This window comes from Nanorana parkeri, unplaced genomic scaffold (genome assembly GCF_000935625.1).
Source record: "Nanorana parkeri isolate BGI_ZX_2015 unplaced genomic scaffold, ASM93562v1 scaffold365, whole genome shotgun sequence".
Classification (NCBI taxonomy): Eukaryota; Metazoa; Chordata; class Amphibia; order Anura; family Dicroglossidae; genus Nanorana; species Nanorana parkeri.
In genome coordinates this window covers 1251334-1271324 of record NW_017306633.1, presented here as the reverse complement: position 1 = coordinate 1271324, position 19991 = coordinate 1251334, and the positions used below count along the sequence as shown (strand labels likewise).

General features: G+C 42.8%; 1 protein-coding gene across 1 annotated transcript; it reads right to left on the bottom strand.

Moving 5' to 3' along the window:
- Nucleotides 1-230: 230 nt before the first annotated feature.
- On the bottom strand, nucleotides 231-18205 carry LOC108788973 (low molecular weight neuronal intermediate filament-like). The gene is made up of 4 exons (XM_018558886.1): nucleotides 17324-18205; nucleotides 3927-4247; nucleotides 2869-2993; nucleotides 231-573 (listed from the first exon to the last, which is right to left on the bottom strand). Exons 1-4 carry the CDS (start codon nucleotides 18035-18037, stop codon nucleotides 330-332), a joined length of 1404 nt encoding a protein of 467 aa, XP_018414388.1. The 5' UTR covers nucleotides 18038-18205; the 3' UTR covers nucleotides 231-329.
- Between the last annotated feature and the right edge of the window lie 1786 nt (nucleotides 18206-19991).

Sequence of the window (19991 nt, the reverse complement as noted above, 5' to 3'; positions counted from 1 at the left end):
CGAATCACGCTGGCGGTGCCATTCTTTTTTTAATGGCACGCCAGGAAGATTGCACGGGTGGAATCACGGCTGAAAAAACCACCATGTACCTTTTTTCAGCGATTGCCATACGGATATAACCCCATTGACAATCAATGGGGCTGCGCAGGAAATGCTGTGTGCAACCGCACACGAACGCATGGTCCCCGGGATCGCCCAAGCGTGCACCTGGCCTTAATCTTTTTCAGGTTAATACTAGTCTAATTGCATCAAAGTTAAAAATAAATAAATCAATGGATAAAAAAATATCAGTATGACAGACAAATGGGCGTTAAAATATTATAGCTGACTTAGTTCTTGGAGGTGGCCTTATCTGAGGAGGCATCTCCTGATTTTGGTGGCTTTGGCTGGACTGGAGAACCCCCTTTGCCTCCATCAGATGCATCTTTTTTATCTTCTTTGTGGGTGGAGATAGTGCTTGAGGTGTAAGACTTGCCCCCGGAATAAGAACCAGAAGAGTATGAGTAGCCCATTCCAAACATGCCACCTCCTCCCACTGTGGTTAGACGCGTCTCTTCCCCTTCCAGGAGTTTCCTGAAGACAAAGGAGTAAATATAGTTAAACACAGGAGCACTATCTGCATCGAAGTTTGCCTACATACTGCCAAGAGCCATCACACGAGGACGGATCACTTCCAGTGTTTAAGTTGATGTCATGATGCAGTAGGTTTTGGGAATTACCAAATAAATCGGCAGTCACCAGGAATGTAACCATCCACATGTCAGTATGTCCTGGCACCATGTCTGAGAGCAAACATCACAAGATGCCTGCTATTATCTGTATTCGTCAGGAAAGCCTTGTCCTTCTGTGTCTTTCTATAATTTACAGGGTTATTCACAAAAGGGTGAAGAGTTTGGAGAAGTGAACAATCTAGGACAACATAGCTGAACTGGAAAGTGAGCTGAATTGGAGAATTTTTCCAGTTCAGCGATGTTGTCCTAGAGTGTTCACTTCTCCTGCCTCCTCCAAACCCTTCACTCTTTTGTGAATAGACCTGTTAGTTTTACTTTGTTAATGGGGTCTGAGACCTAATGGCTAAACTCCACTAACTGCTGCCCGCCTGTCTTATGTCTGCTCATAGGCAGTAGATTTATGTTAAACTGAGATGCAAGTCGACTTTAAGACATATCTGCTGCCACTAAGGTTTTTAAGCTCAAACAAAACAGAGGGCTCCTCATGGTGCTGCACCCAACTGATTTCAAAGCCTTTTGATGACTTGCATAGAAAATAGTAATCGCTTCAACTACAATGTTAAACTGCAAAAGTTTAGGGTTCATATGCTATAGAAGAGTCTTGGACATCATTTATTTAAAATGGGTCAGGACCACAATAGAGGTGGTAAGGGGTGGTTCAAATATCATCAGTTTGGCATGGCTGTACTACAATAACAGGTATGATTTATGTTCAGTTTATTTTAGGTGTATGTGTAACTTCGGTTGCTCTGGGCTAGGTAAATTATTTTAAAATAATAGTCAGGGCTGCCATTCTTTTTTTAATCTGTGAAAAAAATAGGGTTCCATTCATATGTTGTGATGCGCTAATACACATTGTGGTTATGCAGCACACTGCTTTTGAATGGACTGTTAATGCCTGCACCATTTTATCGACCCAATGCACCATAATACATTACATCTGTGGGTTATGGTGCATTGCGTGTTTGCATTGCGGTGCCATTTAAAATGAAAGGCAGTGCAACACGTGTGTTTAATGAATGTGCATTAAAACTGCTGTTTTACCACGTGTTACTGCCATGCACATATGTGAATGCAGCCTTGAGCTTCAATGAGACGAGCTTTTGACTTAAAGATCAAGAGTGTTTCCCTTGACCAGTTAGGACCCAGCTGTCATTTTTTATATTGATGGAAATTAAGATAAAAATGTTGGATTCTTAGGGCAGTACAAACATGTCAGGCATTTTTGATACATGCAAATCATTTTGTGTGTGTCACACCTCTATTTGTAACCAGATGTCCTCACATCCTGGTGTCACCCAGATGCAGTTTCTTACTGTCCCCAATCCACCAAAAGTCATGGCTGCATTGTTGTGATTGCCATGAGCAAGCTGCCCTGAGAAACCTGCACTGGAATCTGCTGTCAAGAGCCAGGTTATATGACATCACAAACCTGTAAGCTATTTAACACAACATCCTCTTTACAAGGTGAGGAGACCCTTATGCATACACCATGGCTACATGGTGAGGAGACCCTTATGCTTACACTATGGCTATATGGTGGGGAGACCCTTATGCATACAGTATGGCTACATGGTGAGGAAACCCTTATGCATACACTATGGCTACATGGTGAGGAGACCCTTATGCATACACTATGGTGAGGAGACCCTTATGCATACACTATGGCTATATGGTGAGGAGTCCCTTATGCATACACTATGGCTATATGGTGAGGAAACCCTTATGCATACACTATGGCTACATGGTGAGGAGACCCTTATGCATACACTATGGCTGCATGGTGAGGAGACCCTTATGTATACATACACTATGGCTACATGGTGAGGAGACCCTTATGCATACACTATGGCTACTCCTATTTGAGACATTTACTCTTAACAGCGCGTTTCCCTTCTTTTAATTTTGTAGACTCCTCCACCCAATAGATCTGATTATGGTTTTGTTTGTGCTGCAATGATGTCACTAGCACCTATTGAACTGATAGGCTCATTACACCTCCATAATGGTTCAGTCCACAGACGAGCCGCCTCCATAATTTGTTAAATAAATCTAATCTTCCTATTCATATATTCAGCAAGATTGTATCTACAATGGTAGTTTTCCACTCATATCCTCAGCAGTATAGATCCATTACCTGTATGCTGCTATTTCAATGTCCAGAGCCATCTTGACATTAAGAAGATCCTGGTATTCCCTCAGATGACGAGCCATCTCTCCCTTGGTGGTTCTTAGAGCATTGTCAAGCTGGTTGATGGTTTCCTATAGACAAAACATTACAATAGTGTTCTGTATCACATCATTTAAAAAAATAATTGTTTAGCCTATGTTCAGAAAACCTTCAGAGGTGGCACAGTGGGCGCATAACCCTCAAGGCTTCAACAGAAAGAGCATCCCACCATCTTTTCAGGATATTTTTCATTATTAATTAATGCATCTTGTGAAGATGAGTTGTGTCTTGCTGGTCACATAGACGTTTTGTGGTGTTTGGTCTTTGGTGTGACAGTGAGTACAGCTGTTGCCATGGGAAATATAAAACTGACAACCAGAAGTCTAAAAAAATTTATTTAAGGGGTCAAAGTTTTTCAGTAGATGCTGGCAAGTTAAGCCAACTGATTCATTAAAGCTCTGTGCTTGAATCCTAGGTCTACGCACCAGCTGTAGCCATTATGAGGGATCCTACTCTTCCTCTTGGAATTTCACATGAAGAATGCAAAAGGAGGAGCTGACTTTTATGAAGGTGGACAGAAACATCTAGAATTTCCAGGTAGACAGGGATAGGAGTTGGGAATTAAGGCAGGAAGATCCAATGGTTGAGTATCCAAAACATAAAAAAAGCCATGGCTAAGTGAGCCCAACAGGCTTCACCCACAAAAATAAATTTAGGGTGGATTGGCTCTTTAAAAGCAAACATCAAAGAACGTTAAAGTAAGCTGTATGGGATTCAGTAACTTATTATAATTCAGTGTTTATTGCTAACGGGCTCCCAGCTGGTGACCATTGTCATTTGGCAGAGTTGAAATAGCAAATAAATACTGAGACAGAGACTGACTTTTACACTTAGCATGCGCACTCTGTAGCATGATGAAAAAAATTAAACATAGAGGTTTCTGAAAGGGTTTTTGGTTACATTTAAGGGCCTGTGATGGACGCAAACATGAACTGTGGGCTATGAAAAGAACACAGAGACCGTACCTGCATTTGGCCAATTTCTTCATTGTTCCTGTCCTCGGTTTCCTGCAGTTGCCTCTCTAGTGACTCGTTAGCACTGCGCAGGGCATCGATTTCCAGGGTGCGGGCCTGCAGCTGTCTCCTATACTCATTAAGCTCTTCCTTGGCCTGTCGAATGTTATCATTGTTTCGAGCTGCGTCCTGGGTGACGTTGGCAATCTTGGTCTGGTACCAATCCTCAGCCGTCTGCTGATTGCGAGTGGATAGGACCTCATACTGCATGCGGATTTCTTTCAGAGCAGCCGTAAGATCCGGTTTATTGACCACATCCATCTCCACAGTGATCTGCAAAAAGAAGAGAAGGATCCTTATGTTTGAGGCCCAACTGTAGATGATTCACAATAAAATGACACATATACTTTTTGGCAAATTTAAGGGCAAGAGATGAAGTCTATGCCAGTGAGTCTCAATTAGTGACAATATGTGGTACTTTAGGGAGACGTACTGACCTCTATAGTCATGCTGATCCAATGGTTTCAATATGTCACCAGGAACAAGCATGCAGGTCAGGAGTTTTGACTTTACTCTGACTTGCTGCTTACTTGTTTCAGGCCAGTTATTTATAGAGTAGTTAGAGAATTAGCATGGCAGCCAGGCAACTATTTCAGAAGGGCAGAAATGGCGGCCCTTGTATTTCCCTAAGCACAGGTTTCCCTTATTTTACCAGCTGGCAGAGCCCACTCAGCAGGGGTTCAATATCTTTCTATCTATTGCAGTAAAGACTTTGTAACGCACAATGTCAAGCAGAACCTTTATAATGTAAATCATTTCATTTCTATCATTAACCTTTGATTGCTTAGATTGACCTCTCTCCACCTTTTTATATTAGGTGTGGCTACTGAGCTGTTTGTGCAGCTCTGGTCTACACTCTCATCTTTGGCTATTAGTAGTGCAAAGACAAACAAAACTGTGACTAAAGGATAACTCTACCCATAACTGATACTTAATCTATGAGTGGTCTGTGATGTGCTGAATCATCCATTGGCTCTGTATATATCCTGGGGAATGAGACTTTCCTGTCATGTTTTCCACCTCTGGTCTGGCCACAGTCTGTTAACTTCTCTTGACACCCCTTCAGAATGGCCACAGTAAATGGGTAGACCAAGAAACTGGCAGGGCCCCTAGTAGATACAAAGGGCCAGTACATGATCTACAATGGATGATAGCACACCTCTTTGTAGGGGCAGTTTGCTTTTTCAACAAATTTGGTGGTAGTCCTACATACTCATATATATTAATGTTTAGGTTATTTAGCCAAATATAGAGCTGCAGCTAACGATTATTTTAAAAATCGATTCGTTAGCCGATTATTAAGTTCGATTAATCAGATTTTTAAAAAATACATTTTAAAAAATGGCTCCAGTGATGGACTAGTTTGTATTGAGATTGCAGTCCATCACAGGAGGAAGCTTGAAACGATGGAAGTAAAAAAGAAAAAAAAAGTGTGGTGAGCAATATAGTGAAATGAAAAGTGTCAAATTATACAGCAATGAATGCAGAATACCATCAGCTATAGAGGACTGCAACAAATCCCAGCAATAATTCATTATACAGCGCAATGCAGAATATCACCAGCTATAGAGGAATACAACAAATCCCAGCAATAGTACATTATAGCTGGCGGTATTCTGCATTGCGCTGTATAATGTACTATTGCTGGGATTTGTGGTCCTCTATACAGCGCAATGCAGAATACCACCAGCTATATAGGAATACAACAAATCCCAGCAATATATTATACATACAGTGTATAATGTCTTGCTGGGATTTGTATTCCTATGTACAATATATAGCGCATGTACCATCAGCTATAGAGGACTACAAATCCCAGCAATACATTATAGAGCACCATGTGTGGGAAAGTGCAGGCTTACTTGAGCAGTCTTCCAGCAACTGGCTTCTGAGATCGGGCCCCCCCCCACACACACACACACACACACACACACACACACACACACCTGCTCCTCCTTACTTGTCCCTGTGCAGATCGTGGATGTGGGCGGGTGGTGAGCGTGAGGCTAGGAGGAGGTGCTGCGTGGATGCGGGCGAGCGGGTCTGCCAGCGGCGAGCGTGAGGTGGGGAGGAGGTGTTTCGCGCAGCGTGTGTGGAGCCGTGAACAGGGCCAAGTAATCGGAAGCCGATTAATCGATGATTGAAAAAGTTGACAACTTTTTCAATCATCGATTATGTCGATTTAGTTGTTGCAGCCCAGCCAAATACATTGACTTCTCCCAGTCAAGTACAATCCAGTCCATGTCTAATGCACAGTGGTAAGTGTGGGGTTCTCAACACCAGGGACGGAGTCCTTCAACACCATTTCCACTGCCTGGAGTGCTCACAGAGAAAAGAAGGACATTAGTTTCTATCTTTCACCCAGGTTAAATCTGAACTCTACACATATGTGAGCTATCTTTCACTGTTTTTTAAAATTCTGCCCAGCTACATTTCTGATTTATATACATGTGTCAGACAGCATAGCTAGGGGAGTAGCAAATGTTCTCTTGTAGAGTTAGGCAATACAGCGGTATCACCTCTTTGATCACAGCCTCCTGATCAGACAATGTAGGAGCTTGAATGGCTCCTAGTGCTTCCCCTCTTTCTCAGAGTGCTGCTTTGTAGGTGATGACAGGAGACTAAAGCTCTGTTCACACCTAAGCGATTTGTCGCTCAAAGCTAAGCGCGACAAAACACTCAAGACAATGAATCCTTTTAATTTCTATGGCCCCTGTTCACACTTGAGCGTTTTGTCGCAGAAAGTTTCCCATTGAAGTCTAGGGGACCAAAAAGCTCTGCAATCTGCCATAGAGTAGCTCTTGTACTTTTTCCAGTGACAGTTGTTTTTCTGCTCACGACAAAATGCTCCGGTGTGAACAAGGGCCGTAGAAATGAATGAGATTCCTTGTCTTGGGCGTTTTGTTGCGCTTACCTTTGAGCAATAAAATGCCTAGGTGTGAACAGGGACTAAGACAAAATCAGGTACTGCTGCTCTAGCCCTATGTACAAATACACTTATTTCTACAGGAATATACAGGTGAAACTCGAATAATTAGAATATCGTGCAAAGTCTATTTATTTCAGTAATGCAACTTAAAAGGTGAAACTAATATATGAGATAGACTCATTACATGCAAAGCAAGATACCGTATTTCGCGGTCCATAAGACGCACCGGACCATAGGACGCAGGGAGGTCCGGCGCGCCTTATGGAGCACTCTACAGACTGTAGCGTCTGTCACAGCTTCTATGACAGAAGCTGTGACAGAAGCTGCAGTTAGTGACCGCTGAGACAGGTGGCGCTGTGATTACAGCGCCACGGTCTCAGTGATCACACAGAGCAGACGAAGAACGTTCGTACTTCGTCTGTTCTATGGTTATCTCGATCGTCGCCGCTGCTCGGTTTTAATACGAGTGATCTCATTAGATCACTTGTATTAAACGAGCAGTGGCTCCTACTACTCGCCCGGCGCCCGAAACTGCATGTCTCGGGCGTCGGGATTTGCTCCATAAGACGCAGGCACATTTTCCCCCTCCTTTTGGGGGGAAAAAGTGCGTCTTCTGGAGCGAAAAATACGGTAATTCAAGCCGTGATTTGTCATTTGTGATGATTATGGCTTACAGCTCATGAAAACCCCAAATCCACAACCTCAAAAAAGTAGATTATTACATGCAATCAATAAAACAAGGATTGTACATAGAACAATATCGGACCTCTGAAATGTACAAGCATGCATATGTACTCAGTACTTGGTTTGGGCCCCTTTTGCAGAACTTACTGCAATTACTTTTGCACGATATTCTAATTATTCGAGTTTCACCTGTATAACTGCATTAAATTCTGTTTTCTCAGATCTAATTTCGCTACAGGATGGAGATCTTTCCTTACATAGGTGGAAGCCTCCTTTATTTACCATTAGACTGCATTCCTAGTACTGATGACCTGATCAATACTACGCATAGACATGAATAAATCCATTTTCATCTATGTGTAAAACCCTGCAGAAGAAGAAAATCCATCACATTGTCCTAGCTTGACCTTCATCGAACCTACCAAGGAAGGTGTTATCCCATGAACAGCTGATGGTAAATCCCAGAGGTCCCCCGAGGTATTGTGGGTAAGACAAGTGCATTAAAAGAACAGCTGGACTCCGGGGATTGAGGGGGGGAAAAATGCAGCCTGGACAGTGCGATCTTTAGAAATCTTATTATGATTCATCTCCCAGAGGAAACATTTCTATCTGCAGAGCAATGAATCCCAGCAAGACAGCAATGCGCAAAGACAGACTTCCACACAAAGAATTTATAGTGTTAATAAAGCCTCAGATAATACAGGCAAATGGAAGTAACATCCAGCTCGTAGTCACTGCACATTTGCTGCACTGAATGATTTACCTTAGATGATGGTTTAATAGAAGAGATGGGGAAGAAAAAGTCAATCAGGAATTGAGACGTGCTTGAGAATAACAGATGGCTAATCCAGAGATCAAAAATGATCTTGATTTCCCATAATACATTCAGGTCAGCCCTGTCTGTCATGTGTAAAGAGGCTGAGTGCTGGTTCTTGGCGGAAAAAAGGGAATGTATTTGACTCTACTGCAAGCGGTGTGGTTGCCCTGGAGCATGCATACAGAGAATGGCTGTTTCCTTAAAGGTAAAGTCCACTTTTTGGAAAAAAATAAAATAAATGCTCGCTTCTTCATTAAACAAAAATGTACATTTATTATTTTTTGCAGTGGAGCCAGTAAAGCGTTGCAACCGCGATTCAATGGATCACAGGTGCAATGCTCTGACTCCTGACGATTCTTCCTACCGTCTGTGTCCGTCTTGGTTCCTGAGCTCCGCTGCCCCTCCTGCAGGCCCAGGATTGACAGAGGGAGCATTGGGGAGAGAGACCACCGATCTCTTCCCCACTGAATGGATCTGCGCTTGTACGGCTTCTTTAAAATGCAAAGGTGACGTTAGGGGTCTAATTGCAAATTCTCCGCTTTAATCAGTTCTTAACACTTTCTCGACCCCTTTCCCCGTTACACAATCAGATAGTGTTTTTGTAATTATTTTTAATGGAAGGTGCCATTTGTAGATTCTTGGCCTCACTTCTGGCTTTCTTGCTTATATAGGAATGACGACCCATCCAGCCTGAAGCCTTCTGGGATACTAACATCATACATCCTAGAAGGCTTCAAGCAATCTACGCTACACTGCGCATGTCCTGGGAAATGTATATACCACACCGGGGATGCATCATGGAGCGTCATCAGGGCTGGCTGCAAGAGACCCCTGATGACATCATAAGCAAGACCCAGTGTGCTATGACAGAGAAGTGGCTTACATAAGACAACACTGGATCTGCTGGGCATGTGGGTGTTTATTTGGGGACAACCCAGCAGGTAAAAGGGGGGAAGAAATTGTTAGCGGGAGTGAAGTTTCTCTCCATTATTTGCATAAGAAATTTCAAAGTATATCAAGTACTCAATCACTAAAATCTCATCATATTAGCTTTACATGTTTATGTTATTTCAGAAGTCATCTTCAGCATTTTCTAAATCAGTTTTCATTACTCCCTGGTGATCCTGCTATCAAGACCCTTGTTCAGGCATTTCCTGTTATAGGGTGACAACATTCTATCCCTGTCTCCCAGTTGTTCTCATATGTTCTCACCCTGTCAAACAGGCTTCCGATGGAGACTACGATTGGCCATTTTATCACACGGTACGCAGGCATGGTCCACTGTCGTCATCACCAGGAAACTCACGAGAAATACCATGCGGTTATTGCTGAAGTGCATGCATCTATCTTTCCATCCATCTATCTACCAATCTATCCATCTATCTACGTATTATCTATCTATCTACCTACCTATTTATCCATTTATCTATCCATCCATCCATCCATCCATCCATCCATCCACCTATCACCGATACCAAATACCAATACTGAAAAGCTTTTTACGGAAGGCTTTCTATCTAGCCAGGAAGCAGGCTCCATGCTCCCTCGTCTCCAGGTGATGAGAAAGCATAGAGTCTGCTTCCTGGCCAATCAGGAAGCCAGGGGGGCTGGTAATGACTCGCTGGCCAGCTTCCTGATTGGCCAGGAAGCCGGCTCCATGCTCCCTCGCCATTTGCCAATCAGGAAGCCCGGGGGGGTTGGGGGGGTGTAAGTCACTATCCGTTCCTTCGCTTCCTGATTGGCCGGGAAGCCAGTTTCATGCCCCCTGATGACGAGGGAGTATGGAGCCAACTTCCCAGCCAACCAGGAAGCTGGGCGGCTTGTAATGACTCATCGCCTGACTTCCTGATACCAGAAGTTCCGGGATCGGGATAAGCATCTGGATCATTTGGGCGAGTACGAGTACTTGCCCAAATACTCGGTATGGACACCAATACTGGTGCATCCCTATCTATCTATCTATCTATCTATCTCTATCATAAGACCATACATATAATTGCATACTTGTATATGAAGGTCACTGAAGTCGTGGCAGGAAAAGCTATAGAACAATGAAAAAAACAATACACCTAAAGAATGGTTTGCTTTGAAGTAGTTATTGTGAAATATAATTTCCTTCACACATATGTTTCATCAAAAGGACAAAACCTCTTACTCTTGTCCCCGGAATCAATAAAAATCCACAAAGCCTTTAACAGCACCCAAGCAACCAATCGATCAGGCACATATCACTTGCATCTTATTTTAGTCAGAGAAATTAGAAAAGTGTTTCATAATAATTGAAAAATTCCGCAGTTTTGCTTTTCTCTAATATACAACTTGATTTTGGCTTAATGTGTTCTTACATTGAATGTTTGAGAATTGTGAGCTCCCTGAAATACAACATTTATTGAATTGTGATTGATAAGGTTTAGCTGATATCATAGAGCTGACTCTAATGGTCATTTGCATATCATTATCTATATAGATACTGAGAGTCCTAGCTATAAAATAATAGGTTTAATTTTAGTTTGTTTTTTTTAAATAAGAAAGAAGATGAATACTCTCAGAGATTTTGCCCATATCACTGCAATTCCAGGCTATGACTCGGTTTAACATACAAATTGATTGGCTATCAGAGTGTCTACATGTAAGAATCTAAAAGGTCAATAAACCCTTAAAATGTCATTTAACTGAGATGGTTTGGATAAAAGGTACTCTGAGACAATAAATGGTGGGTGTCCAGCCATGCATGTCTGGTCTGGGAGAAGTAGGGGGGACAGAGGACACTTGAGCTCAGGCCTTCTCAGGTTAAATTGATAGATACCAGCCATAATAGAATATGAATGTTCAGCCAGAAGATGCCTGGGAGGGTCTTCATCATTGACCCATCTTACCATAACTGTCCAGATTTGACAAATATTCTTATATCTGCAGGCGCTTTTGCACTGCCCATACACAGGAAAGGGTCATTTTTCAATAGTCATAATCAAGCAGGGGTTGCCTATGACCTTATTGTGGTCATACAATGCAGGGAACCCCTCTAGAGAAGGTGAAGGGCCTGTTGGGTAGGTTATACAGGGTACCATGATTTCTAAAGGTGGACCTGGTCAGGATTTAATCACTCTGTGGCTTTGTGGCCTACATAGTGCTCCTTATATGAATGCTTCTTCCAGCCAGACACATTTATGTCAATAGAGAGGGGAGGGCAGAGCCACGGCATCCACAATGTAACCCAGACTAAAGCCTAGGACCAATAGATTATTAATTAATTGATGTACATTTTTATAGTGTTTTCTCCCTAGGGAGTCAAATCGCTTTACCTGCTGTTGGGGTAGATGGGGAGGCAACCATCTTGGGCCCACTCAGTAGTATATCATACTATGGCCAATTTTAGACAGAAGACATTCAATCTGGCAGCATGTCTTTGGAGTGTGGAAGGCAATCTGAGTTCCTGAAGAAAAGCCCCGCAAGCACAAGGGAACATGCAAACTCCACTCAGATAGTGTCCCGGCCAGGTTTCGAACCAAGAACCCAGTGCTGAAAGGTAGAGGGCCAGGTACAATGTGTTTGCTCCTGCAGTAAAACAGGGCATGACCACAGCTGTTCAATTCTGTGCACATGGGCCATGCTAGTACAGACAACACAAATGCAGTGGCTTTTCTGCACCTGTTGCAATCCTTATAAATGCACACAGAAGATGTAGGTGGGTGGGGGAGGGCCGCTGCTCAAAGCTGCCCCCTTTGGCCTTAGTCAATATTGGGAAGGGGGAAGCTATCTAACATATACAATGGCTTGTTCTCCTTAACACCAGCCGAGTGTCCCACCTGCAGGCATCCAGCGACCATTCCCTGAGCAACTGTTTGTGGACAAATCGGGAAATTGTCATCTCATGTCTATGAGCTGACACTGGTAATAACTGGATAGAAGAGACTGATAACCGCACACTGTGATATTACTAATATGTCTGTAGAGAACGATGACCCCCTCTCTATCTTTTTCTGAGTAGTGGAGATGTTTAACAACTGGGACACTATTTCCTACACTCAAGCCTGCAAATCAAAAAGAAAAAAATGGATTGTTGTTCTAATGATTATTGTGGCATCTGGTCGTGTCATACTCCACTTTGACTGTATCTACAATGCACTCTGTAGTTTTCCTGTGGGAGCCCTTTAGTGTCTTTGATATGTAAAGATCTGTGAGCTGCTCATACTCATTACTGTGCCACAAGTTTACCTTCAACTTGTATATGAGGTTTTCCTTAAAGTATGTATATATATTTTTGTAATTCTTTTTTTTACTTGAGCTCAGAGGAACACGCGAAATAACAAAGCGAGAAATTATACATAACATCAATAACCAACATAGAAATCATACTACGATGGTAATGGGGTTAAACCCCACCATACATTCCTCTCTGATAACATATAATACCAAAAAACAAATATACAAGTAAAAAGCACATGTCCTCCAATGGCTCTCTTTTTTAGTAGAGCATATGAATACATTGGAGCTTGCATGAGCCTCGAATCGAGTCAGGAAACCCGATCCAAGGAGCAAGATGGGATGTACTCAGGAAGGATTGATGGGATTAGAAGAAAGGGGAATATGGGAACAGTAAAGAAGCGGAAAGACCAAGACCAACGATGAGTGTATACAAAGAAGACGGGTCAAGGAAGAAAAGAGGCATAGGTGTGGAGAAGAGAAATAAGCTTTAAATCCTTCTCAATCCCCCCTTCCTGCCACCCCATAAATGTATAGGTCTCTCAGCCACTTAGGAAAGCATTGCTTCTTTGTAAGATTGAGATGAAGGAAAATCTATCCAGGTGGACAAAGTCACCGTAAATGTCACATCTACCCTGTCATCCCAAAAAAAAGACCTACCCCGAAAATAAGACCTAGTTGTGACCATTCCCAGGGCCGGTGGTGGCATAAAGGGGAACTTGAAGAGCCGCGGGAGAGAATCAGCGGTGCCAACGAAGCCAGCGCTAGAGGAGGCGAGGCGGCACCGGAGGGAACAGAGCCGCATAAGCTGATGCCTCCTCTATAGCGCCGGCTCCTGTCACTGGCGGAGTGATACCAAATGCACTCCGCCTGTGAGGAATCGATAGTGAAAGCGCGTTTCGCTCATTCTGGCCAGCGATTGGTTACCAAATTGCTCTTGGAAAGGTATGGCACCCCTGATTTGCCTGATCACCATATTCTTAACTTCGCCATTTTGGATTATTTAATTTGGATTTGCGTTAACTTTGGATTGTTGAACATTAAAAAAAATAAGACCTACCCCGAAAATAAGACCTAGTGTGTTTTTTTGAGCCCCAAAAAATATAAGACAGTGTCTTATTTTCGGGGAAACTGCAGCAGTTACAACTTCTATCTATCATCATATCCTTAAAGTATATTTAAAGCTAAAGCGTTTTTTATAATTTTTGGTAAGATTAGGGGCTAATTAAAATAGCTGTAGGGTTTTTTGCCTTTTAGGTCCCATTGAAGACATTTACCCTCACCTCCTGACCTGTAAACACAACAGGAAGCGAGAGAAAATCTATTCCAAAGTGAGAGAAATCCCCTCTTTATGGAAGACTTTACCCTCTTAGCCTGTTTTGGGGGGCGCAGATACAGACTAAGATAGCAACAAAAACTGAGAGGGGTTTTAACCCTTCAGCGCTCTATCCAAAACTAAAAAAAAAAAGTTTGACTTTAAATTCCTGTTTGACTGGATGACATTTCCCAGCACATTGGACAATCTGAGCACCCAATGTCTATGATTTTTGTTACATGAAAGTGAGTTACATTATGAATGTCTCTTGTGCTATCAACAGAGCCCCTTTTATATGATTGTGATCTGTGAACAACACCCATACGTATATGCAGTACACTTGCAGAACAAACTTTATCTTCAGCTGTGACTTATTATCAAATACCTACTTCACTACTCATATAGGTGCACGTTCTATAAAGGTATTTCCTTCTAGCACCATGGCCAGCACTGGTAATCTTTGTTCGCTGTGGAGTCATCATGTCTTCATTACTTGAAAGCAATGGCTACAAAGTAAGCTTATGTAGGAAGACATAATTCTCAGAATCTTGGGCTCTGTACCAGTTCCTCATCTATGAAGAGAAATCTATCCAGTGGCATAGTGTCACATCAAATAATATCACCCAAACTCTCCTCCCAAGACCTCTTTCTCTCTAGCTCCCTCGCCAACTTCGTCCAGCTCATCTCAAGGACTAGAGTATAGAATGTCTCTCCCATGCTTTGAAACCCCCTACCCCCAATCTGTCTAGCTATCTCCTATTCTGCCAACCTTTAGGTGATCCCTGAAATCTCATCTCTTAGGAAAAGCCTACTCTGCCTCTAAAGATTGGACTTGTACCTTCTCCATCAACTCATCTCCCCTTTTTGTATCCTTTTAGATTGTAAGCTCTCACAAGCAGGTTCCCCCTAACCCTCATGTTTTGTATTGTATTGTACCTGTACAGCCTCCCTTTATTATGTAAACAGCTGTACAAACCATTGGTGTTATATAAATCCTGTATAATAATCATGAAGATAATAATAATTACAATGTTCCAATGTTTGTACTATATCATAAATGGATGAGAGGAGCTAGGAACTTTTATTGTATGTGTCCAACAAATGTAATAAATGTTTCTTTCATGAAGCTTGAGTGTGGCTGCTCTTCCAGCAAAATGAACCCCAGACTGAAAGCAGGGCCTTGAAGATATTTGTATGGGACACTCAAAAGCACTGCAAATTCTTATTTTCAGTCATTGCTTAATTCCTGTGCTAGCTGACTATTGCTAGAGCTTCCTCAATCATCCACATTGATGACCTGGTCAATGTCTTCCCAAGGCCATTTTTGCCAATATTCTGCAGCAGCTGACCGGTCTGCGTCTACAACCGATTTATTGGTCGCATAGATGCAGCAGCCTCGACAGCCATCTGAACACACTGCCATTGGTGAATGTATGCTTACTGGTGGATGCCAAGCACTTAGGTGGGAAATAACAGGGTGCTTCTATGGTCACACCCCAAACCCTGTCACTGTCACTTTTGCTGGACAGCTTTTGCCAGTATCAGTGGTGAAGATCTTAGGGCCTGGTTTGGGTTGTAAAAGTAACTTGTCAGCATGGAAGGCATCGGGGGTCCCTGGGGTCTATAGGAAGAAGGGGGGAGGGCAGGAACACCACCAGAAAAACAGCCTCTCTGCAGTGTACACAGCACCGTTAGCGTGTAACACAGGGGTGTTTCTCTTATTTTGTCCATCCCCTGATAATGCTGTCATTATAATTTGGAGGCCACCCCCATCCATCCAGATACTTATTCATCCCAAACATTTCTAGAAAGAATGGCGCCAGTGATTACTTTGTAGTATTCATCTTGCTTCCTGTCCAGTGATCCAATTGAAGGACACTGCAGTGGGTTACTTCCAGCTTTATACCAGCAGTGGTCCCCAATACATTCTCCTATACATCCGCCAACTCCACCTGTCTTTACCGTTCAGACTATGACCATTGGGTCTCGCCAGTGTTGCTAATTGCAAAAAGAGGAAATGTTGCAGAAAAAAAGCGGAATACCAATAATCCCTGAATGTTAGTAACATTGCTTTAACACACCGATATCCAACCAGCTCTACTTCTGTCAACAGAAAACTTGCATTGCATTCAAATTTGCTACCATATTCAATAGCTGTGACACATGTACAATCTGCTCCGGGGTATCTGCAGAGATATCACATAACACTATGAGGGTGGTGCCCATGTGTCCGCAGAAGACATCCCTTTATGTGGGAGTTTAAAAGTGTCACTCCCCAGTAATGTTCAGAGTATACAGGGTAACCCCTACATGACTGTAGGGACATATGACATGCAACATGAAATCACCATTATCCCACACGGTGCTTGAACACATACATCATCCGTTTAAAAAAAAAGATCATCTAAACCATGTTAATAAAGGATGACTGGCACCTCTGGCCATGTTATAGTTTGCCCAAAACCCTGTCACTGACACTTTTGCTGGACAGCTTGGTCTGCTTGCAGATTCAAAGAATAATATACAATACTATATATAGGAAAAAAAGGAATTAATATACTGACTACTATCATTAGAAGTATCCATTAGAAGCCATTAGAATATGTATACAATACTTTAGTGTTAGTGGTCATTTCATGAAATAGAAGACAATATGTCATTCTATGATCACTCAGTTGTGTCTTTTAATTTATTTCTGTCCCGTATAAGTACAGTAGATCCTTCTTATAATGCAAGATATCTGCATGTCTGATTTTCATGTATTGAACAATATAAGGGTTCTTTAGAATAATGGGTAAAGCATGCAAATAATTCCTTGTGCCAACTATACATCCAGAACCACTGGTTTATAGTACAGACTAATATTATACATCCATTTATTACAAACTGAATCTCAATGTTTTGGGCTTGTTGACCATCATTGGCGCAGTGTCTGGAAAGCATGGCTTCTTTGGATGGTTAATGGGAGGGCGGGGGGCTCTTTCTTTCCTTTTAACCTAACTCAGCATAACCTGAATAATTGGACCATTTTCCATTTTGTCTGTTCTGGATACAAATATGTAGAAGTAGAAAGTCTACATTTTTACAATAATTTTCAGGAAGACCTTACTGCTGTTACTTTAACCATGAATGATTAAGGAGAACCATTCTCCACATTATAACTATAATAATTATATCATGCTAAAACTAATTACTGAAAAAGTCCAGATAATATGAATGCCGCAAAATAGGGCACAATTGTCATTTTTTTAAACCCAGGGACATGTGTAAACAATTGAGTGACTCTTTTGGAATGAGTGAAATGGAGCATCATCACACAAATGCTGATGTTCTTCCCTCCTCCCATCCCTGCATGAGCCACCGCCCTGCCTGACACCTCCTGCTCTTCCCTTGGGACCCACCTGCGCCTCGTTCACAGCCATCTGGAGCTCTGCTACTTCTTCTTCATGGACCTTCCTCAGGAAAGCCAACTCATCCATCAGGGACTCCACTTTCTTCTCCAGCTGAAGTCGGTCCAGTGTGGCTTGGTCCACATCTTTCCTGAAGTCCTTCATGGCCTCCTCAGCTTCTTGCCTCTTGGTAGTTTCTTGCGCCAGCTTCTCCTGCAGCTGATGGGCGTAGTTCTCCAGCTGCTGGCAGTCCAGAAGAGCCTGATCCTTCTCATGGAGTTGCTCCTCCAGCCTGGACCTCAGCTCTCTGAGCTCCTGCTCAAAGACCTGGCTGAGCCTTGAGGGTTCTGACTGCTTCTGCCTCAACAAGGTCACCTCTGACTCCAGCAACTTGTTCTGCTGCTCCAGGTGATGGACCTTCTCGATGTAGGTGACAAATCGGTCATTGAGACCCTGCAGCTGCTCCTTCTCATTAGTCCTCACGATCTTCAGCTCGTTGCTGAGGGCGGTGGATTGGGTCAAGTCAAAGTGATCTTGAGGGATGGAGGCGAGGTGGCTGGCAGGGGACCTGCTGATCTTCCTATATGAAGAGACGCTGGTGTAGGTGTCTCTGGGTTTGTATGTCTGGGAGGACCTGGGGCTAGGTGAGTATAGGTAGCTGGAGGACCTGGGAGCATCTCCGAAGATCTTCTTGTAGGACGAAGTGTAGAGATCCCTGGAAGTCATGGCTGGACCTTGTAGGTGGGTGTGGGATGCTGCTGGTGATGGCTAAGTACGGTAGCGTCCTGCTTTCCCTCTGCACACAATGCACACTGCGGACTCCCAGCATCAGCATCACTTTATATAGACACACTGCTCAGCCACCCATCCCGGGCTCCAGAAACGCCCACCTCCCCATCCTCCATCAGCATCCCTTATCCCATCTTGCACAAAGGACCTCCATCATATCCTACTTGTGATCTGCAGCCACCCACAAATATCAGAAATCCCCTACAAAGTATCCTCCTATGTGTCATCAGATCTCTGAAAGTGATAACTATTCCATAACATGCATCTGGACCCGTGCAAAACAAACAGAATGATGTTACTGGTTCTGTACACGAATGATCGGCTCAAATACAACAAAATGTAACAAATGTTTTATCTACAAAGTGTATTTATCTTATAGTGAAACAGATCTTCTCCCCGGAGTAATACAGATCCGCAGAAGATGTGACTAGCACACACCCTCCTATTAACCCTGTCGGGGCTGCATCCGCATAGATTGATTGTTTCACATTTCTGTGTTTTGGTTCTCGAATCATAAAGAAAAAAAAGTTTTAGCCCCGATTTCATATAGATATGTGTCCAATAGTGTCATCTGTGCCTTGTCATTGGTGATTTAGAGTGGTGGGAGGATTGTACATTTCTATATTATAGATTTATAGAGGTGCCACTGCCCATTAAGCTGTGTAAAGTACAAAATATTAATTGATGATAGATAGATAGATAGTGCATAGAGAGAGAGAGGATATACTGGGGGGGAGGAGAGACGAGAGGGAGAGAGAGACAAGAGAGAGAGAGAGGATATACTGGAGAGAGGGAGAGAGAGAGAGAGAAAGAGAAAGAGAAAGAGAGAGAGAGAGAAAGAGAGAGAGAGAGAGAGAGAGAGATTCATGATACATGAGATTGATAAATAAAAAAAAAGAAAGAGTGAGTGAGAGAGATTTGTGGATGGATAGATAATACCTTAATATAGAAATAATACAAAATCATTCTCCTTGTATCTATTTCCTACAATATACATATGATATGCATCACAGTGCATGCACTAGAAGCTTACTTTCCTATAGATTACTGGGAAACATAAAACTAGATTGATTGGAGGATGTTACGGTTTATTTCCACCCTCTTCCATGTGACAAGTCAGCCCATGCTGGCGGTTCAGCAGATTTTGCTCCCCATGCAGCTGTACTGCAGGAGGATGTGAAGGGTGTGGATGGCAGAGGGCTGGTCCCATCAGTCTGCAGTCTTATAGAGGAGAACTGACCTCTGCCGCACTAATGGATGAGTCTGCACTACACTGCACATGGGGTGACAAGAGAGAACAGTACTCCTCACACACAGTCACAAATAGAACATGGAGGAAATACATATGATGTAGAATATACATAACATATCTAACATATACTCTGATGGCAAATGCTATCCATTATTCTCTATATTTGGAGTGATTCTAGGGATTTAAAAACATGGCTCCGGGGCTGTATTTGGGAATTGCACTGCTGCAGACACATGCAAATGAAGAGGTCCTTATGTACATGCTGTACCCTATTCTTATTAATAACCATGTTTCATGATTTAGGGTTCATGGAGATGGGCAAATGAAAATTTAGGAACATTCAGCTTGTGTTGATATCGGTTTGACATGGTTCTGAGTTCCCTATGGGCTCCTTCACAGGTGCTTGTCACCTCTTACTGGCTTGCGTCTAGGCTGCATCAGGTTGCTTTAGCATTACATGGGGAGAAAAGCAGTTCTGAAGCAAATGAATGCCTTGTGTACACAAGCTCAAATACTGCACAATCCATGCATGGTAAAGCAACAGGTTCTCTTTAATGTAGCCCCCACTACTTGCCTTTCCAACTTTCTCTTCACCTATAGAAGTCAGGAGAAGAAGTTCTGCTGTGGCATTTTGTATAG